General features: G+C 39.4%; 2 protein-coding genes and 1 long non-coding RNA gene across 7 annotated transcripts; 2 read left to right on the forward strand and 1 right to left on the reverse strand.

The window, feature by feature from the left end:
- Positions 1-2,891: 2,891 nt before the first annotated feature.
- LOC131333071 (chaperone protein dnaJ 13) lies at positions 2,892-23,032 on the reverse strand. 5 transcript variants are annotated; one of them, XM_058367401.1, is made up of 14 exons: positions 22,877-23,023; positions 22,621-22,787; positions 19,199-19,485; positions 17,256-17,453; positions 17,060-17,174; positions 16,677-16,763; positions 16,066-16,154; positions 15,670-15,754; positions 6,422-6,475; positions 5,618-5,698; positions 5,287-5,364; positions 4,307-4,546; positions 3,268-3,375; positions 2,892-3,189 (listed from the first exon to the last, which is right to left on the reverse strand). In XM_058367401.1, exons 2-14 carry the CDS (start codon positions 22,783-22,785, stop codon positions 3,133-3,135), a joined length of 1,644 nt encoding a protein of 547 aa, XP_058223384.1. In that variant the 5' UTR covers positions 22,786-22,787; positions 22,877-23,023; the 3' UTR covers positions 2,892-3,132. The 5 variants fall into 5 exon arrangements, with proteins under 5 accessions (XP_058223384.1, XP_058223383.1, XP_058223387.1 ...); XM_058367400.1 differs by having other exon boundaries at positions 22,621-23,031; XM_058367404.1 differs by lacking the exon at positions 19,199-19,485 and having other exon boundaries at positions 22,877-23,024.
- Positions 6,484-14,787, forward strand: LOC131333073 (uncharacterized). The gene is made up of 2 exons (XR_009201694.1): positions 6,484-6,644; positions 14,015-14,787. It is a non-coding gene; the product is annotated as an uncharacterized LOC131333073 (long non-coding RNA).
- LOC131333072 (uncharacterized) lies at positions 6,958-13,626 on the forward strand. The gene is made up of 2 exons (XM_058367405.1): positions 6,958-8,426; positions 13,368-13,626. Exons 1-2 carry the CDS (start codon positions 6,971-6,973, stop codon positions 13,382-13,384), a joined length of 1,473 nt encoding a protein of 490 aa, XP_058223388.1. The 5' UTR covers positions 6,958-6,970; the 3' UTR covers positions 13,385-13,626.
- Positions 23,033-23,713: the final 681 nt, after the last annotated feature.

Consider the following 23,713-nt stretch of genomic DNA (forward strand, 5'->3'; position numbering starts at 1 on the left):
GCTAGCTAGGCGTGTTTCAAATATATAGCTATGATACGAACTTGTTGGGCCCAGAGTGCCCTTATGGATTTGGTTGCACAATGTCACTCCCTGCAACCGCTCTAAAAACAGACTTGCGGGTGCGATGTCGAATGCTATAAAAGACTTATTGAAGCCCTCCCTAACACCAATTAGTTTAGGAGAGATGGTGAAAAAATAGTCCGACAAAAACTGACTTAGCCGCAGTTTTTTATAAATACCCAGAATTCAAAAATCACTCTATAAGAATTTTTGATAAATGCCTACAGCACCTTTTTAAAAGCTAAAATTTTAAAATATATATGATCCTAGAATTTATCACAAACACGCACGTAATGAAGTTTAGAAATTGAATTTTAATACTAAAATGAAAAAAAAAATTTGAAAATTCAACCTCGTGCTGGTCAGCATTATAATTGGAGTATATAATAGGCACTTCTGTATTAAACTAACCATTAACAAACCATATAGTATTGTATAACTCAGGACATAACGTTGGTGGTGGTTATTGTTTGGCAGAGTTGGCATGTTATGGCCACCAAGATCGACCTTTTCTTGGGTCCCCTACCGTTACGCACTGGGCTTCATGTTTTTCACCAACCTTCAACCAATGGATCTGACCAATGAGCTCTTAAGCTCAGTTGGTACGCCTCCTCAGTGGAGGCATAGTTCGAGTCCTACAAGGGGCGCTTTGGGGTTCAGGGCTATGGGATCCTCCGTGGACTAACATATTAAATACTCCGCTGACCCCCACTGATGTATACAATATTGACATAGACACATTAAAAAAATAATAATAACCCAATGGATCTGCACAATTATGGTTGATTGATCTAATGGATGGATATCGAGATGTTTTTTTATAACCAGATGTTTTTTTGTAACCCAGGGCCGACTAGAGGGTAAGCTCTGCAAGATCGCGGGCTTGGACAACCCCTGGAATGGGGCAACCAAATTTTTTTTTGTAAAAACATAAAATAAAATAAAAATCCCCCAAAAAAGAGAGAGTATGTAAGTTTCCACCCGCAAAAAATTAGAAAGTTTCTTGGAATACAAACTAACATCGTGATATTTTGGAGATGAGTTATTCCAAGAAAATAGACATTTGAAAATAATTGCAGAAAGAAGTAACAAAGTCGATTGAAATCCTTGATTTTATAAGATCTTATAAGAAAGACGGTAGTTTTCAAATGGAATGGGTTGCTTATCGAATTTTGTTGACTATACCGGTCACAGTTGCTTAGGCAGGGAGGAGCTTTTTAAAGTTAAAGTTGATAAAAAAATTACTTTCGAACTACCATGGATTGGCTATGATCTCAATTGAAAATGAAAACTTGGATAAATTAAAGTATGATATTTAATTGAAGAATTTACTTTAAAAAAATACAATTAGAAGTTATTTTCTTCGTTCTAATCATAAAACAATATAACTAGGGTTGTATTTTGATTTTTTTTTAACGCAATTCAAGCTAAAAGCACAATGTAACTTTTTTTTTACTTGTATGCCTTTTTTTTTTTATGACTTAATAGTAAGTGAACAATTAAGTTTGAAGTCGGGCTTAAACAACCCAAATTTCGGGTCCGGCACTGTATAAACCACGATGTGCAGCTCAGATCCATTTTGGGAGTGATCATAACTACACCAATTTGAATTTAGACCTCAATGAATTCTAGCGAAATTCTCTGTACACTTGTGAAACGCTGTGTTAGTATTTTTTTGCATTTTTATGTTGGTGTAGTGGTGACCATCTCCCGAATAGATCTGAGCTCCATATCATGTCTTTACTTAACAAATGCTAATTAGTAGATGCACTTTTCAAGAAAATACATGAAATTTAAACAATATACAGAGAGTTAGAAGTTGAGACCAGGCAGGTACAACTGATGTCGGGCGTTCGTTCGGACAGACGTGACTCACTTTTCTAGACGGAGGGTGTAGTGACTCACTTTTCTAGACGGAGGGTGCACCACAGCACCCCCGGTTCCCTTGATCTGTGGTGCCAACCATCTTACTATTTTGATTCAAGCCAGTCATCAGCATGATCCTAAATCTATGTTTCACCAATTTGTTTGCAAAAAAATAAAAAAGCATTATGCTTCTTAAAATAGACCACATTAGTATTTGTTTTTCTGCGAGTAAATGAAGTAAAATGGTGTGAGTTCGACAATCTAATCATAGAAGACTCTGTTTTTAATAAAAGATTCACCTACTAGACTTATAAACTGAATAATTCGAATCAATCACCGATGGCCATGAACTCAGGCAGCATAGTCAAGACAAGCTGCGCCGTTTGGTTTGTCTAAAACAAAAAAGGAAACAAATCCAAACCTGGAGCCTGTTTGGAATCGGAGATAGCTTAATTCTTTCTTGGAGTCATTTGTCACCCATAAAGATTAGTTTGTTCTTCCACCTGCCTGCACTTAACCAACAAGGGCCAACTTCCACCAATGCCCCTAACTTTAAAAGGCTCCAGATTTTCACAAATATTTGATAAATAAAGAAATGCAAAGATAATAAATATTAAAACAACAATGAAAACAACATGCTCAAGTGAAGTTGATGGCACCCCTTTCTCCACAAGAGACATCCAATTTAGCACTAAACCCCAAAGAACGTACAGCATGTCAGGCGCGTTTGCGTCCTGCATCTATGCTATTTCCCACAAAACCACATTCCGGAAAGCAGTATTTGATTTCATCAATTGTAACTTCCATTCATTAGTCGTATTTAATCAATATCTGTTATTAGCTTTAGAAGCTTAAAGTACATATATCTTGACATACAAATCTATATAACAGGCCGTTGAAGACCAAAAAATGTTACTACTAAACTGATAAAATACCATTCGTTCAGGGACTGACACACAAAAATATGAACAAAAAAATAACCTCTTTTTTTTTTTCATTTCACAGCATCAAATGATGAAAGCAATTACACCGTAACACCATTATTCCTCTCATGCCCATATTAATGTTACAAGTTTATGACAAAAAATAACACAACAAAATAGTCAGAAAGAAAAGATGGGGAAGGGAATCTACCAAGGGATGCTTTGAAAAGCATGCAAAATTGTAAGAAGCCAACCACTTCTTGTTTCAGGGGTTGGGTGCCATTCAGATTCTGTGCGCTGCCTGGGGAATTAAAAGCTCTTCATAATCACCGACCACCACCTGCTTAAACATTTCACCACGTAAGGTTTACTGATATACTGATAATCAAATATGAAGGGAGAAAATAACTCATTTTACCTCGTATTGCTCGCCTTGATAAGTGTATTCCACAAGTAACTGCTTAGGTTCTCCCGGACAAGGATCACAGAAGCCCATAATGCCCGACTTCTTTACACCCTCATGAAGCTGCCAAAAAAAAAAAAATTTGAGATTGAAGATTACAGAAAACTCTGAGGCTCCGGCATATGGGAAGCACCTACAATTTCACACTCAACGGACACAAAAACTTATCCTCATTATCTCAAAAGGTCCAAGGCTAAGCAACAAACTCATGTTTACACAGACGACATGAACGAAGTAACATCATTGGAAAGAGTACCGGACATGCGTCCGATATTTGTTGTTGAAGATTCACCCAACAAGTCTTCGGTCATTTAAGCTTGCTTAACAATGAATAAAAGCCTCCATATCATGCATGAAATGCTTTATGACACCTTGCAAACATCACTTTGACACTACAGAAAAGAAGTTGTTTGCCCACACGGCCACACAGATAATTGCCCAGAATCCCTGCAGCTCATGAGCAATATGTGGCATGCAAAGCAATTTTCATGGTTTTCTTTACCAAAAAAGGAGGAGAAATGATAGCTAAATGTATTATCTCCCAAACTTGAAGTGAAGCCTAAAGAATTGCATTTGTGGAAACTACAAGAACAACACCACCCATTTTGTCGGCTGGTGGGTAGGTCCAAGTGTGCAATGTAGAACCTTGAATCTGTGTAAGCTGCATGCACATGCAAATTGTACTTGTAGACCTATGTGCAAATGGACATCTTATTATCTACATCATTGGAGCCTAGCTAGCGAAAAAAACCAGGTTTGACAAATACTATTAATGTTCAGATCATGTACTGAGAAATAGCATTTAAGACGTGCATATCTAAAAGAGAGACATAAAAAACCCAATGTCACGTTTACATTATAGTGTTGTCACTAATTGGAAAACTAGAAACATAACTACCACCAGGTACAAAAAGCAGATCCATATTAGATGGACAAGACAATACTACTACGTAGAAAAGAGTCAAATCAAAATTTCAATCTAGTAGACAAGTACCTTAAGTTGCCCAGAATCATTGACCAAAAAATTCAGGGGCAAAGTGACATCAAGGACTTGTGAAGCTAATTCATCTTTTGCTTCTCCTGCTGCGTCTCTTTTCTTCAAAGCTTTTTGACTTCCGTAAACTGCTTTTGTAATCACCAGTCCATCTGTCTCTAGTTGCCTACTCCTCTTCCTATTGGCCACATTCTGCAACAAATGCTGAGCTTTCTCAGCAGCTGCCCTCGCCTCTCGAACCTACGTAAAACATGGGATCATATTTCCTAAAAGATGCCTCAAAATAATGGATGGGGCATGAAAAATATAAACAAGCTAACAAGCAATAAACCAAGCAAGAAAAACAGCACTGTACAATGCAATTACGCAGTGCAATACTACACACTCTAAATCAGGAGACTAAAAGCATTGTTTTCCACAACTCTAAAAAGATGTGGAAAATGGTCTACAACACGAGTTTTGAATTCTCTAGATGTGTATTAATCTGGATACACAGGCTTGTGCAAGACATCATCAGGTCAGAATATAGGTCAGATTCAGCATGCGTCATGGGTGACACAAAACCCATTGTTCAGCAGAGGACAGAACTATTTGGACAGAAATTAATAGAGATACAAGGTCCAAGTTCAATTGGAATCGAAGATACTGGACGCTCCTCAGGCCCAACAAATTAACCACAAATGGAGGCCACAGAGATCAGACCTGAACAATCGCACCTAGAGTTTGGTGTCAATTGTTGCAAGATTATGCTGAATCTTTGCTTGGGTCATGGTCTTTTTAGCACGTTTCTCCTTCCACATGCTGTTTGTCTCCATTTGTTAGGGCATGGCTTAGCCTTGTAACAGGGAATATACCCCTTGATTCTCAGGATATCAATATCTTCTAAGGATAAAAGCAAGCAGCTTGGTGCAGGCAGATCAATGAAGTTTCATCTACGAAAAGAAGCAATTGAAACCAAAGTTAGACATGGGGTATCAAACCTGAGCTGATGTCTTTTCCGTATTCTCCAATGCCTTCTGCTTTTCACGTTTAAGATAATAAGGTTTGACTATGAATGTCTGTGAAAATACCAAAAGAAGTCAGAATTAGCAGAAAATTTGGAATTATTCTCATGAGGAAGTATTAGAAACTATAAAGAAACACATTCCCAATCAGACGGATCAACTTAAAAGCCACTAACAATTTCCAATAACTCGAAAAGAAAATCCCTTGTATGTGCAAATTATATACAAGAAGTTGAAGAGTGAGCAGAATAAAACACACAAACAGCTAGGCATTCAAACGAAATAAAAGTAGGTACTCCCCAACAACCTTGAGTACAAAGTAAAGTGATGTTGGAATTGCAAACGCTCCAGTTGCAACCACCGCATTCAAATGCCTGGAAAGCAGAATCTGCATGCAAGAACCACATTCAAAACCCAAGGCCGAAAGATAAAATAGTACTAATGGTAGCTTGGTAAAACGATTGCTTCAACTGCTAAGAGATCACCAATCAACCAAATTGAATGACATAGTAGGTTTGAGGGTACTTATGTCATTCTAGTGTCCTTAGTGTTAGAAGAGTCTTGAGTCCATAAATAGGTGAGTGAGTGACTCATTTGTTAGGTTTTGGTTATTAAAAATACTGAGTATGTTGATTGAGACATAGTTTCTCTCTACCCTTCGGGGTTTTATCCCCTTGAATGGGATTTTGCTCCTTCCTTTGAATCTTGATTTCCATTTTGATATTTGATTTCATCATTGAACAATTATTTAAGTCGCTTAGAGTGCCATTTTATTTTCCCTCCAATAGTAATTTCGTGTTGTTTCTTGCCACAAGATGCTGTGTTGGTTGTGTTCTTAAGTTACAGGTCCAGAGCAGGATCGCAATAACAGTTAATGCCAAACTTTCCTCTTAAGAAGAGCACAGCAGAAAAAACATTCGAACTCAAACATAGGCTGCAACAGACAGAAATCTCTAACGACACAAAAAAGAACAAGATCCAACAAGACTAATAATAGTAAAGGTACCTTTTCATCATATAAAGCTCACATTAACATGGACAATGGCTTCTCAAATAGTTAGAAGCAAAATATATGCTGATCAAACAATAGAGAACATGATATTGCACTTACAGGAATGATTAACTTTTGGCCTCCACGATGTAGTTCAAATTTCCAAAATATACCCTACCAATAATTATGAAGAAGGTGAGATACAGCCACTGAACTGAGATACAATATAGAAAAAGAATACTAAAACCAAGATATAAAATAAAATGTATCCAGATGAACATTGATAATATCAATTCGAGGGTATTTAGTTATTTACTTGTATCCAGGATTTTAAATAAAGGGCGTTACTGTAACACCCCGTCCCACATCGGAAGTCTACATGGATGATCTTGGGCATATAATAAACCTTGTGGGCTACTACTAGTACCTTGTGCTTAAGCTTTTGGGCCATGTGGTGTGGCCTGTGGATCAAAATCAGGGTACTGGGTCAGTGGTCTGCTTGGGGCGTTACAGGTGGTATCAAAGCCAGGTTTGAAAAAAAAAAAAAAAAAAAACCTTTGCATTCATTTTAGATCATGTTCATTTAGTGGAGGTCCGAGTCCCCAGAGTCCTTTAGATTGTTGCATACTTATTTATTGGTTATTGCCATATATATATTGCCCCGTATTTATGTCTAGATTGTTCTCTGGTAAAATTCAGGAGATGGATCGTCCACGTCGTAGCACTAGGTCGACGTACGCGGCTCCTGCAGCTCGTGGTCGCGGACAGGCCACTCTTGCAGCTCGTGGTCGTGGGCAGGCCACTCTTGCAGCTCGCGGTCGCGGACAGGCCACTCCTGAAGCTCATGGTCGCGGTCGGGCCGCTCCTTTATCTCGTGACCGTGGTAGCACTAATCTAGTAGGCCGTGGCCGAGGTGGTGTTGTTGAGCCCGAAGTTGATGTTATTGCAGCTGAAACACAAAATGATGAAGATCCAGCTGACCCTGTTGAGGATCCAGCTGACCCTATCACTGAAATTATTGCCAATGCTGGTACACCTACAGGATTTGTTGACCCAGTAGCTGCTGTTCAAGCCTTCCAGACTTTCATGGGATTGTTTGCAGGGAATCAGGCCCAAGTGGCACCAACAAATGCAGCAAGGTCTTTGACATTGGATAAGGGCAATACTTTTGATAGATTTCTAAAGACTAATCCACCGCCATTTATAGGGACTGATAAGCCATCGGATGCTGAGGCCTGGCTGTTACAAATGGAAAAGATCTTTGATGTGTTGGGATGTTCTGAGGCCCAAAAGGTGTCTTTTGCAACATATAAGCTGCAGGGGGGTGCTGAGCATTGGTGGCGGTCAGCAAAGCAACATTACAAAGATAGGCAGGATGAATTGGTTTGGAGAAATTTCAAGAAGGACTTTGAGGAGAAGTACATTTCTCCAGCAGTCAAAGATAAAATGCGGACTGAGTTTTTGGCTTTAAGGCAGGATAATATGTCAGTGGCAGAGTATCAGCAAAAGTTTGATGAATTGTCAAGGTTCGCGGGAGTTTTGGTAGAAAAAGAGACAGATAAGGTGTGGTATTTTCAGAGGGGGCTTCGGGCCGATATTCATGGAAGAGTTTCTTTGCTTGACACAGAGACCCTACCAAAACTCGTGACTAAAGCTCTTACAGCAGAGAGTGACTTAGCAGAAGAAAGAAGGGTTGCAGAGAATCAGTACAAGAGGTTCAGGTCAGGACAAAGTAGTGGGAGTGGTTTACCTGCAAAGAGGGTGCACACTTTGACTCAAACAAATGAAGGTGGGAGGCAGGCATTGAGGCCGTGTCAAAAATGTGGTCAACCTCATTTGGCAAAGTACCATTGTGATGGTTCACTTCGAGTATGTTATAGTTGTGGGCAGCCTGGTCATGTCTCCACTCATTGTAGAGCTCAGAGTGATGGAAGGAATCAAATACCTCAGGGTCAGAGGCAGTCAGTGCATGGAAGTGGGCATAATCAGCAGCGACGGTTTAATCATCAGGGGAATCATAGGCAGCAAGCTCGAAATGGGGGTCAAGGACAGAGAAATGTGACAGAGGGTCGTGTGTATGCATTGACTCAGCAGCAGGCTAAGGATGCGCCATCTATGGTGCAAGGTACTCTTTCTATTTCAAATGTACCAGCTCGAGTTTTGTTTGATTCTGGTTCTACCCATTCCTTTGCTGCTCCTAGATATTTGTATCAGTTACCTATTGTTGTTGAGGCATTAGATGTGTGTGTTATGGTGACTACTCCAGTAGGGAAAACAGTGATGTTGTGTGAGGTGTCTAAGTCTTGTGATGTGGAGATAGATGGTAGGATTTTACCAATAGACCTAATTTCATTGGAGATGCATAACTTTGATGTTATTCTAGGGATGGATTGGTTGTCGAAATACTATGCTGCTATAGACTGCAATCAGAAGAGGGTTGTATTTGCTATGCCAGGTCGACCAGAGTTTAGTCTGCAGGGGGATCAGGATGTGTCATCGTTCAGTTTTATTTCATCTCTTCAGGCAAGTCGATTGATGAATAAGGGGTGTTTTGGTTACTTAGCTTATGTGGTGAGTGGGGAGGAATCTGCACAAAAATTGGAGGAATTGCCTATAGTGAAAGATTTTTTTGACATCTTTCCAGAGGACATGCCTGGTCTTCCTCCGGATCGTGAGGTTGAGTTCACGATAGATCTTGTTCCTGGCACAACGCCTATTTCTAAAGCTCCTTATAGAATGGCACCAGCAGAGTTGAGAGAATTGCAAGTGCAGTTGCAAGAACTACTTGATAAGGGATTTATTCGGCCTAGTGTGTCACCGTGGGGAGCTCCTGTCTTATTCGTGAAAAAGAAGGATGGTACTATGCGGTTGTGCATTGACTATAGGGAGTTGAATAAGGTTACAATTAAGAATAGATATCCATTACCGCGTATAGATGACTTGTTTGATCAGTTGCAAGGGGCTCAGGTGTTTTCTAAGATTGATTTAAGGTCTGGATACCATCAATTAAAGGTGAGAGATGTGGACATTATGAAAACGGCTTTTAGAACTCGTTATGGGCATTATGAGTTCTTAGTGATGCCATTCGGTCTAACTAATGCGCCAGCGGCATTTATGGATATGATGAATAGAGTTTTCAAACCTCAGCTTGATCATTTTGTGGTGGTGTTTATAGATGATATTTTGATCTATTCCAAGAGTAGGGAGGAACATGAGGAGCATTTGAGGATAGTCTTTCAGATTCTTAGAGAGAATAAGTTGTATGCAAAGTTTAAGAAATGTGAGTTTTGGCTGGACAGTGTCTTTCCTTGGGCATGTTATCGGAAAGGAGGGAGTGTCTGTCGATAGTAAGAAGGTGGAAGCTATTGTTGATTGGCCACGTCCTACATCGGTGACTGAGGTGCGTAGTTTCTTGGGTCTTGCTGGATATTACATGCGATTTGTGGAAGGGTTTTCTCGCATTGCCCTGCCACTTACCAATCTTACTCGGAAAGGGGTGAAGTATGAGTGGACAGACAGTTGTGATCATAGTTTTCAGGAACTTAAGAAGAGATTGACTACGGCACCTATTCTTGCATTGCCGACAGATGGTGGTAACTTTGTCATTTATAGTGATGCATCTCTCCAAGGCTTGGGTTGTGTACTTATGCAAAATGATAGAGTGATAGCTTATGCCTCTCGTCAATTAAAGGTGCATGAGAGAAATTATCCGACACATGATTTGGAGTTGGCAGCAGTTGTGTTTGCACTTAAGATATGGAGACATTATTTGTATGGGGTCGCTTGTGAGATTTACACTGATCATAAGAGTTTGAAGTATATTTCCACTCAAAAAGAACTTAATTTGAGGCAAAGGCGATGGCTTGAGTTGTTGAAGGATTACGACGTTAGTATATTGTACCATCCGGGAAAAGCGAATGTAGTGGCAGATGCATTGAGTAGAAAATCATCAGGGGGTAGTTTGGCATTTTTGACAGTTCAACCACATTTGATAGAGGATATTAGAAGATTGCAAGTAGAGATTGTACAACATGGAGATGGGGCTATATGCAGTCAGTTGATAGTGAAACCAAATTTGTTGGATAGAATTCGAGTAGCTCAACAAGATAACCATTGGTGTAAGAAAATTTTGGAGGGCATGTTGAAAGGCAAGAGTAGAGGGTTTACCTTGGGTGAGGATGGAGTACTTAGGTTTGGGGATCGTGTTTGTGTACCAGGTGATTGTGGTTTGAGGACGGAGATTATGGCTGAGGCTCACAGTTCTGGATATAGTATTCATCCTGGTAGCACTAAGATGTATAAGGATCTACGAGAACATTTTTGGTGGAATGGTATGAAGAAGGTCATTGCAAGGTATGTGTCTCAGTGTCTTATTTGTCAACAGGTTAAGGTGGAGCATCAGAAACCAGCAGGAAAACTTCAGCCTTTACCGTTACCTGAGTGGAAATGGGATCATATCTCTATGGATTTTGTATCTGGGTTACCTCGTACAAGCAGTGGGCACGATGCAGTTTGGGTTATAGTTGACCGACTCACTAAGTCAGGTCATTTTATCGCTATTAATATGACGTATAAGTTGGATCGTTTGGCGCAGTTATATGTGAAGGAGATTGTTAGACTCCATGGCGCACCTGTATCAATTGTGTCAGACCGTGATCCCCGTTTTGTGTCTAAGTTTTGGGGTGCATTGCAGGCGGCGATGGGTACTCGTTTACTTTTTAGCTCTGCCTACCACCCACAAACTGATGGTCAGAGTGAGAGAACTATTCAGACTTTGGAAGATTTATTGAGAGCATGTAGCTTAGAGTGGAAAGGAAATTGGGATGATCAATTACCATTGATGGAATTTGCGTACAATAATAGTTACCATTCGAGTTTGGGAGTTGCTCCTTATGAGGCTTTGTATGGACGGAAATGTAGATCCCCTATCTGTTGGTATGAGGTAGGAGAAAGGCGAATTTTAGGATCTGACTTGGTGGAAGAGGCGACCCAAAAGATTGCAACTATTCGGGAAAGACTTGTAACATCTCAGAGTAGACAGAAAAGTTATACGGACAATCGTAGAAGGGACTTGGAGTTTGCAATTGGAGATATGGTGTTTCTTAAGGTGTCCCCATGGAAAGGAGTTATTCGGTTTGGTAAAAAGGGAAAATTGAGTCCTCGCTATATTGGGCCATTTGAAATTTTGGAAAGGATTGGTGAGGTGGCTTATCGTTTGGCGTTGCCGCCTAATTTGGCCAAGGTTCATAATGTTTTTCATGTGTCGATGTTGAGAAGGTATGTGCATAGTCCGTCCCATGTTATTGATTATGAGCCACTTCATGTTCGGGATGATTTAACCTATGATGAGCAACCCATTGAGATTCTTGATACGAAGGAGAAAGTGCTTCGCAACAAAACGATTCTACTGGTCAAAGTTTTGTGGCGCAACCATGCGGTTGAGGAAGCCACTTGGGAGCGTAATGAGGAGATGCGCGAGAAGTATCCACATTTGTATGAATAAGGTTAGTATGCAATTTCGAGGACAAAATTTATTTTAAGGGGGGAAGGATGTTACGGCCTAGAAATTTTATTTATCTTATTAATTATTTTGGCCATTTATTAATTGGGAGTTTTATGGTGTGAGTCCTAATTAACAATTTTCTTTTCTGCGCAATATAGTTACCATGTGCGTTATTATTAGTTCGAGGGTACAAGTATAATTATTTATTTCATTAGTTAGTCTATATTAGTTGGATTTATACGTAATTAACTAATTAGCTACAATTTAGGGATTTTGTGAGTTAGTGGGTAGTTTTACAAGTTACGCTTAAAGTAGAAAACCACAACAGACTAGGGTTATATCTCTTGAGAGAATACAGAAGCGAGAACTTCTGATTTTTCGAGAGAGGAAGCCACAGACTTTTGGTGATCGGCTGATTGGCGATTGGGTAAGCGACTGTTGAAACTTTATTTTTGTTCTCTTTTTCTATTCTCTGTTGTACATGGTGAAGTTGAGTTTTGGAATGTATGGTTCGGTGGGTTAATGAGAGGCACTGGATTCCATTCTTTTGGCATTATTAGTCTCTTTTAATACTATGAATATGGAAATATGGATCAGTAGTGGAGATGCGATGTGTTATGTGGGTGTGGAACCAAATGTCAAGAATGGTGCATGGCGGTGCGTGGCATGGGAAATATTGGCGGTCGTGTGGGTTATGCACGTGGATTGGAGGCAAGAGTTGGGTTTGTAGTCTTGGTGTTACTGTTAGGTAGTAATTAGCATTAGGCAAGTTTTATTTTATTATGTTACTCGTACGTAGGCAGTATCCCGTATTTATGTAGTGTATATTTGCATAGCTAGTCATTTCGTGCTTTGCTCTTTTATTCAGGTTAGCTTTCTTTTTGGGTGTTCGATTGCATTACTTTTGGACACTTTTGGACCCAGGTGAGTAGTTAAGTATGTTACGTATTTTTGAAAGATCCCTGTATCCCTTAAAAGTATTTCCTTTTGAAATTTATATGAATGTTGTTCGGAGACTCAAAACTGTTTATAAGTTGTACTATAAATTGGCATGCGATGAATTTTCTGAGATCAATTGTTAATATTCTTTTTGGTGAGAACTTGGTGGATATTAATGGGAACATTTATTTCGGAAGACCAGGGAACTTATTCCTTCTTGTGTTGGTGACCCTGGCCATTGGGGAAAAGACCGTGTTAGGCCGGTGACCCTAATGCTCAACGGCTTTCTTTTGCCGGATCGTCTTAGGGAAAAGTACCATGGACTGCCAATCCTGGTGACTCTAAGTTCGATATTGGATCCAATTTTGATGAGATTTATTTTGGCCATGGTACTATTTGATTGTGGTTCCCCATTGTTGATGGAGTTAATGTTGTGAACACCACAAAGAATATTTATTGGTTAAATACTTCATTGATTAATTTGTTATTTTGCCGGACACCTCGTATGCCAAATTAAGTTTAATGGTGAATTATTTTAATCCCCGCTTTAAATTTTATTTATTATACATACTTGCTATTCACTGAGCTCATCAGCTGACGGATTTATTCCAACTTCTCTTTCAGGCAAGTTGGGGAGTTAGGCAAGGACTCTGGCGGCACCTCGGGGATTCTTTTGTTTGACCTCCTTAGGGTGTCTCATCTTAGTTTTATTTTAATAAATTGCTTCCGCATTCGAACAATTGTCAAATAATGAATTCTTTTTATTATTGTTGAATTACTGGTTATTGTTTAGTTCATGGGATGGTTGTACCCCATGTTTATGATTGAGACACATTTGGCTTTTGATTTGATTAATAACGAAAAAGGGATCATTTGATTTTCAGTTACTTTGATTTAATTGGCTGCGTGTTCCATGGATTGGCCTCATGGTTCACGGCCGGTCACTTCTCATTTTTGGGGTGTGACAATTGTGGTATCAGAGCCATCCATGTGCACGACCATGTGGGCCTTTGAGTTTGGTTTGATTTGGTTGTTGGTTTGATTTGTATTGGTGATTATAGTGCTCAACCCCTCGCGAGGGCGCGAGGCTATAAAGTTGGGGAGATTGTAACACCCCGGCCCACATCGAAAGTCTACATGGATGATCTTGGGCATATAATAAACCTTGTGGGCTACTACTAGTACCTTGTGCTTAAGCTTTTGGGCCATGTGGTGTGGCCTGTGGATCAAAATCAGGGTACTGGGTCAGTGGTCTGCTTGGGGCGTTACAGTTACATATCCTATCGTCACTACGTAATGGGATTTCGGACCTCTAATACCATTGGTCACTTACGACTGCTGATACGGTCCGATATAGACAACTATATGGCCATATCACCGATACCGTTACGTTTCGCGATACCGCGATTTAAAACCCTGCTCATATCGGGTCCAGAAAAATTCAAAAGCAATTTGTAAAATCAAATCATCATATACTAATTTTGAAGTAAGGATTTCAACTGAACGAGTTCCACCAATGGAAACAGATGCATAGAATTGACGGAAAACAACAGACACAGTAAGTTTGGTGACAGCATTTCCGCTAAAAAACTAAAGGAAAAGAGCGTAAAAAAGAACTTGCGTGCAGCATTCGAATTTTTCAAAAGCAAATGCATGAATGATGACAAAATCAAGCAAATTTTTTTTTCATCATGTTAAAATATCCATCACTCTAAGTCACCAGAAGCATTGCACAACTTTCAAATGCAGGCCTCTGCTTGGCGTTTGGTGGATTATGAACAGCAAAGTCACCGAGCTGTAGTCCAATTCCATGAATAAATAGGAAGCTTTAAACTGATGTTATTGCTGTAATTCTAGGTAGTATCAAGCACGATTCTCCTTTGATTTCAGGCACCAAGTAATTATCAGCTTATATGGAAATACAGATCAGCTCCCCAAGGAATAGGAAGCTAAACACTTGTCTATACAGTAGCAAGTTCTGTACCCAATTACTGACTGATTACCTTCTTGTGAGTTGTCATGGATGCCTTTGGTTGCTCCAGCAGTCCAGCATACCAACAGCTTTAACTTTAAGTGACTACTGGTAAGGTAAACTTCTTTTATCACTTATTTCCTTACCTTTTATTATCAAATATTAGGTGCAATTTCTACTCCCTTCCAAACCCTACCGTAAAAGTCAACTCCCAAAAAACCCGGTAAATGCAAAAGAATTTTCCTCAATCACATTGTCAACAAGGTTCATATAGATCTTCCAAAGCTTCAATGTCTTGACTCATAAATCTCCTAAGAAGCACGGATACAAATCCACGACACACCAAAGACATGGACGGAAAATTTCAAAATTCATGATACGGACAAGTTGGGGATATTTTTAAAAACAGAAACTTATTGCCACACATATTGCTATACATGTGAAATTGTGAATATTCGTCAGTGTGTGTACAAGTGAAATCTTAAACCACATAAACCGGCAACTATGCCACAACACCTGATACAACTTCCGCCCAAGTTTTCTTGAACCTAAAGCATCCCAAGAATTCATCAGAGTCCAAGACTAGAGACATTCTTTTTAGGTTAGCTCTTAAGTTACCAATTGTCCCAAAAGCTTAAGCTGTTTAGGAAATGGGCCCAACAATGTATATCAAGCAATTAAACACCCTCCCTTACGTGCAATCCGTCTTGCACGTAGAGATGCAAACATCCATGCATACAGTGAAAGAATGGAAAGGGGGAAACATAATGGAATTCGGAAACAAATGCAAACAGAGAGACTCGAACCCAAGACCTCTCGTAACTTGAGCTCTGACACCATGTTTGAGTTACCACTGTCCCAAAAGCTTAAACTGTTTGGAAATGAGCCCAACAATGTATATCAAGCTATTCAACATTAGCAACATGAGCATTTAAGGGAAACAAGATCAAGTACCCGAATTCCAACTGAATACAACATGCGGACAGTGCTGAACTGTGATATTTTCCTCCCACCCCCAACTTCAATTTCAAGAGTAGAGCTGCAAAATAATGAATAAAGTCTCAGAAGAACAATATGATTCGCAAAGAGGAATAGTTGCATAGATGCATAAACATCCAGGACAATCAGTCTTAACGTTTGGTACAATACTGCGCTGTCTTTATACTGAGAATTCTTGTTTTCGTTGGCAAACCAAAAAACACCATTAATTACATGTTATACTTGCAATTCTTAAGGTCACGGGATTTCAATGGTAACATTGAAATTGATAGAGCTATATAAATGAATTGGTGCATGCCAAGATCAGATCAAAACACACAAAATCAAATCCAACCAAACACAAGAATAAACCTTCCAACCCGGCCTGCAATACGCCCATGCGACTTTTTGGAGAAGCGATGAGTATAGTGAGCTGATGCGCCAAAAGAACTTGTGCCAATCTGCAGTGGATTGAAGATCAAGAAAGTATTTAAAAGAATTTCAATGTGCAAAAAAAGCACAAGTATTTAAATACCCTACAAAACATAAAAAGCGTGCATGTTCTATGCATACGATTACGACAGGATACGAAGAATGAGCCAACAAAGAGTACGCACTAATCATGAAACATTCAACTTCATTTGGCAGACAACACAATTCTAAAATAAAGGACAAAAACAAAAGAATGTAAACATAAGCCTGGATGACAGGCTGCATCCATTTACATCATTCACGTTAACCAAAGCTCCTATTGTGACTTGTGAGAGCCTTCATCAACAATGCTTGCGACCATGAAAGCATGTTCGCTAACACTGCAAACTTAAGGCATCAACTTCAACCAATTTTTCATCATTGTTGACAATTGCTGAATGATACCTTGATGTAATCATGTAAATATGTCTGTCCTTACTCGAAAGGATAATAGCAACCACAGCAATTCATAAGATGTTTTTCACATGGTTTAACAGGAAACGTAGATATACCTTAATCTCTCCAGCAGCGGACATCTTCTCCTCTTTCTTCTGCCATCCAACAGCTACAGATGACTCTGGCCCCAAAACAAGCTGTATCTGGAAGAATAATAAACAAAAACAAAATGTTTCAAGCTAGAAAAGAAAGCCTGTATCAATGTTCTCTTTTTTGTAGGCAATCCTTCATACTACAAAGTCAATTTTACCTTCAAGAACGCAAATGAATTAATTGAAACCCTAGAGTGTGATTAAAAGAAATATGCAGTCATATAAACATCCCCACGCCATTTCAAGTAAATTTCATTACTGCTTCAAACTTAATCAGACATATTGTGTCCTACAGAACCAGGAAGCCAATAAGATACAAAGGAACACTAGTCCCAGAAAAGGCATACATTTCCATTTGATGTCTCAGATAGTTGGCGAGTCCAAGCATTGGAAAGATTAATTGTACCGTCTCTTAAAGACATCGCCATACCCATTGTTGCTGTGGAGTGCGGTGTTAGGTTGCTGAAAAAAGACAAAAAAGATTGAGTAAAGTCATTGGAGGAAAGCTGAGATATCGAACCAACATACAGACAATCATCCTACCGAGTTATTTGCACACCAACCAATGCGCGTAAACCCACAGAACCCATGACTTCTATGGAGGAAACTGACGATATCTGATGCCTAAGTACAACGGTGGCAGCACTACCACCAGAGTTTCCACTGACTTCCAGATTTCCACCTATCGCAATAGCATTGCGTTTGGATATTTGAGAATGAACTTCACTTGCCATTGCCATTCTGAAAATAAGGAAAATGAAGACAATCAATTTGGATAAAACAAGACATATCAAGTTAATCGTCATAAGCATGCAAAGCCAATGTAATCGTAAAGGATCCAACTCGAAACCAATTGGCAATGAGTGGAGAGGCTGCTCAGTCTCACATACTAGTTTTGGAGGTTATAGCTAACCAATATGAGACAAGCTCTTACACTTCCCCACACCCCACACGTGCGACCCCTGACCCGCACGTGGAGAGATAAACAAAAGACGCATACATTGGGATCATAACGAAACAAGGTGCACTCATGACAAAAAGAACGGGGCAATCAATCAAGAGAGTCGTGTTCAAAAGCCTCCGAAAGCTTACTTCTGATACCATGTTAAAGCATCCAACCTAAAACCAATTGGTAATGATCGGAGAGACCGCCCCGGCTCACATACTACTTTTGGAGGTCATAATTAACCAATTTGGGACAAGCTCTAAAAGCAATAAAATCAGGAAGGTCATTAAACAGAATGAGAAAGGTTAGAGTAAATACTATGGTACCGAATATTATGGGAACATGGAAAGGCGTATTATGAAGAAGGTGAATATGAATGTCAACTCCATACTACTTTCGGTACAACTTAGTTAAACAAAGTCTGAGTTGTTCCTAGAAACCTCGTAGGAGGGAGAATTATTTTAGAAGGGTGGTTAAAAAATTATTTGGTTTGTTTAGCTTTATAGGAGGATATGATGAGGTGGATAATGTACAAAGGTGTGCAATTCTTATTTTGCCATCACTACCCAAGAAATTTCCAGGCTACTTTTGTAAGCCTTGTTCAAATCTTTTTTAGGGGAAGAAAGAGATTTTCCTTCAATTTACGTTTTGTCGCTAATTTAAGATGAACACAAAAATCAAGAGATTAGAAATTTCAATCCTATTAATACAATCCTCTCAACACCATCTCAGCTGCTTCGCATCATCTCTTATTAATCATTAAAGATTGAATTCGAGTTCGTTGGAAACCATTGTCGGTCCTCCAAAAAACCATGGCTTCGGCTCCAAAGTTGATGGGTAATGGCTACAGCCATTTCTCCCTTGAATAATACATCTCACAAACATTTGTCTAAACACCCACATTAGCACCAATTCCAAACCCATGTCTCTTTCGTATTTTGATTTGTAAACCCACAAAATCAAACACAAACATTTGTCTCCTTCCTCTCGAAATCCAACACTCTGGAAATTGGACAAAATCAAACCCAAAGTTCCACGAAATCAAACACAAACATCTCTCTCTCTCTCTCTCTCTCTCTCTCTCTCTCTCTCTCTCTCTCTCCCCCTCCCCCCCCCCCCCCTCTCTCTCTCTCTCTCTCTCTCTCTCTCTCGTGTGAAGCCCTAAGGGTAAATCAATAATGATCCCAACCGGATAAGATTTGGGCACCCAAAGGGGTGTCTAAAAATATTCCCCCTCCAAGGGGATATGTACATCCGGGCCATAATTTATCCGGGTTCAAACAATTGAAACAAACACCGGATATAAGCACCCCGGATATGTATATCCGACTTCTCCTTATATCCCCCTTCTACATCCCTCTGCCAGACAGGCCATAAGGGGAATACCGTAGTTCTTAGTTTTAGAGGCAAAATGCTTGGTTAGGATCCTTGTGGAAAAACCCTCTTAATTAATGGGGAAAACAAGATATCACCAAGCCAACACATATCATACTCCAAATTGCAAATTAGAAAAGAGGAATGAAAATAAAATGAGTTATACCCTCTCATGATGCCACGACCATCTAGAAACTGCGGCAAGGACAAATGGGCCATAATTGAACCAGAAGGTTGGATGTGTGCTGAGACCTTTTCCTGCTCCTTCCTACGACGTAATCGTTCTAGTTCTTCCTTAATTTCTTCTGCTTTATTCAGTTTAGGACCAAGTTCCAAACCAGAAGTCAATCCTTCCATGCCATATATATCATATATCTGCCTTTTCCCCTCGTCAGATAAAATTTCATAGGCTTCACATATCCGTTGAAAGTTTTCGGTAGCAATTTCCTTCATCTGGAAAATTCGGTAAAAATTACAAGTTATTGTGATTTTCTCCCATAGCCAATCAGAAAGTTAATCAAGCCCCAAGCTTTTTTGGTCATAAAAAGGACCTTAGGAAACAAGCAAAAAATAACTCATTGTTTTTAGATCTTGATGCATTCAATGAACTGACAAACATGAAGCAGGAATTAGATGTTCTATGAGAGTATTGATAAAAAAAATCTACTTGCTCGAACGGAGTCGTGAATATTTAGTGACAGATGAGTCAAATTAAGCAGAATTAAGTATGCTGATGATTTTAGAAAACTTGTGTTTTCCTAATCACCCTGGGCCTCAACCACTTCTAAATTTAACCGGGAACAGAAAAAAAAAATAGTATAAGAAAAGTCAAAGCCTTTAAAAAGAACAACCAAACAGAAGACTTGAAGATCTCAGTATTCAGTTCAGCACTACTAGTGGATTATGTCAAATCATAACCTAATAATATAAACTGACACATGCTGACCATATTTTACCTTAGCCATGAGTCCATGACTATTATGCACAAATCGAAAGAAAATAAGTCTGGACATAATAACCAACCAATAAGCTTTGCAAAACATAGAAGTTAGAAGGAAAAAAATTGTCTGCTTAGGACTCTCCTGGTATATTTTTCAAGTGAACTTGCTTAAAGGGATTAAATCTTCAAATTTCTGACAAACACGCACTAGTGTTGCTACTTGATGCCGAGCAAAAAAAAAAGGTTGCTACTTGGCATTGCAGTGTCCTCCCCAATCAGTAGAAAATTTAAGGTTACAGCTACAATGAGAGGAACGACAAATCTACTCAAGGAAACATATGGTAATAGGTTTTGAAACGCATAGGGAACCTATTACCAGAAAGAAGGAAAGTAAGAAGAAAAAACATGATTTGTTCTGGTAATCATCTTTCAATAACTTGGTTTGGATGTGTGGATGTGTGGTAAGACTAAATGAGACAGGATTAGAAATGAAATGGTGCGTGAGATGGTAGGTGTAGCACCTATAGAGGAGAAGTTGAGGGAAAATAGGCTAAGGTGGTTTGGGCATGTCTATCGTAGACCAGGAGATGCAGTAGTAAAGAGAGCAGATAGGATAGCTTCGGGTAGCAATGCTACAGGGAGGGGTAGACCTAAATTGACATTAGATGCTGTTGTGTGCAAAGCTTAGTTACACGAAGCGGGAGCGGGGACGGGAGCGGGAGCGGGGGCGGGGGCGGGGGAGCGGATGATCACAGAAGTGTGGGAGCGCCATTGGGAGCGGTTAGAAAAAATTATTAAAATTATAAATATATTTTGAAATTTTATATTGTTAAATGTCAATATAAAAATATTATTCTACCACATAAAATATTACTATTAAAATTATAAGTTTCTAGTTATATTTCAACAATTTTATTATAGCACATGATTACACAATAGAGCTCTTGTGCATATTAAGTAGGCGTAAAAGTTAAGGGCATTAATATGACTCTAGAAGGTTAATATCAGATGTGTTCACTAACAAGATCAAAACAATTTTAAAGGTACCAATTGCAACTTGAATCGTAAGTCTCTCAACCGTTTTTTGGGTGTAAGTTCCCGTATAGGTAAGGAACGAGTTCCCGTCGTCATTGGGACGGGTTTCTTGGAGTTTTCTTCGACGGGAATGCGGAAACGCGTTTCCGTCGAAGAAACGTGGGCATAGTTGAAGGTTCCTGCAACTAAGGTGCAAAGATATGAGTATAATGGGTTTGTGTGAACAAGTGGCCCTTGACAGAGCTCAATGGAGGAAAATGATTCATGTAGCCGACCCCAAGTAATTGAGACATAAGGCTCGGTTTGGTTTGGTTTACTCTGCAGAGAAGGGGGAAATAAAACGAATTGAGCAATTATTCAACACCACAAAAGTCATTATATTAGCAAGACAAACAAATGAGGAAAAAATACATACTCTATACGGACAGGTATCTCACCAACACAATCCGGGCGATAATGAAAAATTCATCAATAGCGTGGACAAGGTCAGGTAAAGAAGTGAAATCAATGATGGTTTCTTGAAGACTGTATTTGGATCTTAGAATTGGATTTGTGGAAGGAAAAGAAATAATTCTACTTCATTACAAATCCAACATCGAAATACAGACCAAGGATTCAATAACTCTATCAAATAACAAGATAGGCATCTTCCCTGAATTTTCACAAATTTCATCAGAACCGCTTGATTGACCGCCATTCATGTTCATTTCAACTCTCCAAAGTCCAAACACATTCAACTGGAAGAATTCAAATATCTCCTCTGTTTTTAATATTATCCTCCTTTAGATATCAAACTAACACTCAGTAGTTCTGCTAACAATAATCCGAGTCCACTGCAAACTTTTTTAACGAGGGTAAACCATTTCAAATACTGGATCAAATTACCCATTTAGAATTTTGGCCCATTTGGCTGTCCCAAAAATGTGATGAAGAGAAAATTTTCAGAAATAACCATTTCTCATACTATCTGGTAAGAGGTGCTCAGTTGGTTGTAAAAAATCAAGCAACTCAAAACCTACAAGTTTTCTTTTGGGTGAAGTCATTTGTAATTCAGATATATGAAAACTTAGTTCACAGTTTTCTGTTAGCATGAATTTCTGTTAAAATTTTCTATTCACTCACCACTCTCATCACTCTATCTCTTCACGTAATAACCCAAAAACCTCCCTCAAAACCTTTACCAAACGTCGTCTCAGGTCTTCAAACGCTAACCTTTTTCTCTACTTAAAGCAAATTTGACTCGAATGATTAAGATAATCAAAATATAAAAATTGGTTAATTCATCGATGAAATCTACTACACCGTAAAGTATCAAAAAGTCTACAAACACAACTTTAAAACACCGCTCCGGACACAATGTTTGGGTCCGCATGCATGCATCGGCTTTCACGCAATTCTGTCCGGAGTTGTGTTTGAGCAAGCCCCAAACAAAATATACACAAAGAGCATATACTGTACTTACCTCACGGTGCAAACAACCTACCAGAACAATCAATAAATCAAAAACACACAGAGTCCCGAATCAAAAAAGAAGCACTCAACCATTCCAAAACCAGTCATCAAAAAAACGCATAGAGAAGGGGGGACGGGGGGGGGGGGAGGGGATTGATTGCCTGCGGAGCTTGGTATTTGTCGGGGTGATACACCTGGGCCCACTGGCGGTACGCTTTCCTGATTTCTTCGTCGGAAGCTTCTGGGGATAAGTGCAGCAGAGCGTAAAGCTCCCGGTTGGGCGGTCCATCGTCCCCTGATGCCGATGCCGCTGCCCCTTCTTTCATGCCTAACGGAGAATCGAAGAGCGACGATTGTTAGGGTTCTTCGTTTCTGATTAGGGAAAGCTGCAATATAATAATAGCTAAGGAGTGTTACTGGTTTTTCGATTCGATTCGATTATTTTTCTGGTTCGGTTTTTGTGGTCTTCAAATCTGTGAGAGAATCGAGTCTTGGATTCGGAGACACTACAGGGGGTTTTTGGTGGGGTTTTCGTGGGCGTGGGGTTATCATTCAGCTCAGCTAGTGTGAGTACTGAGTCCTGACGTGCTCATGACGAGTTGCTAAACTAGCGAGTCACTTCAAAACCGTATAATTGGAGTATTCCTCTATTTTTCCTTCTCCTTTTTTTTCGCCAATGTATACATCCGTGGGAGAAATTTTTCAGTACGGAGCGAGTATATTCCACGTGGTGCCTGCTCGGCACTCTCGAGCCGTCCAATGATTTTTCGGGCAGCTCAGACTAAAACCTTCTCTCTCTTCTCACCCCTCCTCTTTCTCTCTCCTTTTTCTTTCTCCAAATCTGAACCGTCCAAAATCGCATCGGACAGTTTAGAAATGCCAAGCGGGGACCATGTGATATCCATCCGGCACTGAAAAATTTCTCCATCCATGGGGGATTCTAGACCCATAAATGCCTACAACGAGGCTCAAAGCCTGATCTTCCACATGGAAAGAATCAGGAAATGCCAACTGAGCAAGCGGCTATTGGGAACAAATTAGTTCCGAAAAACTTATTCTCCGGTTGAGTGAAGTAAAAGAAAATAAGTAGTTTAAGACCTCATTTGGCTTAATAATTCAATTGACTTATTTTTGTTTTGTTTTTTTTTTTTTGACTAGGACTTATTATTGGTTTGTATCGATGAGATTTTTGACTTATTTTTGTCTTTCTAACAAAAATTTGAGTTTCAATCATAAGTTTTTACTTTTTCAATT

This window comes from Rhododendron vialii, chromosome 7a, assembly GCF_030253575.1.
Source record: "Rhododendron vialii isolate Sample 1 chromosome 7a, ASM3025357v1".
NCBI lineage: Eukaryota > Viridiplantae > Streptophyta > Magnoliopsida > Ericales > Ericaceae > Rhododendron > Rhododendron vialii.

What these genes read in the sequence shown, in the direction of transcription:
- LOC131333071 (XM_058367400.1), bottom strand. Translation starts at nt 22,785, where the DNA reads ATGAAAGAAGGGGCAGCGGCATCGGCATCAGGGGACGATGGACCGCCC. An exon ending in CTGAGACATCAAATGGAAAT is followed by an intron (nt 16,764 to 17,059) that starts GTATGCCTTTTC and finishes TTATTCTTCCAG; the next exon opens with ATACAGCTTGTTTTGGGGCC. An exon ending in ATTGCAGGCCGGGTTGGAAG is followed by an intron (nt 15,755 to 16,065) that starts GTTTATTCTTGT and finishes ATTATTTTGCAG; the next exon opens with CTCTACTCTTGAAATTGAAG.
- LOC131333072 (XM_058367405.1), top strand. Translation starts at nt 6,971, where the DNA reads ATGTCTAGATTGTTCTCTGGTAAAATTCAGGAGATGGATCGTCCACGT.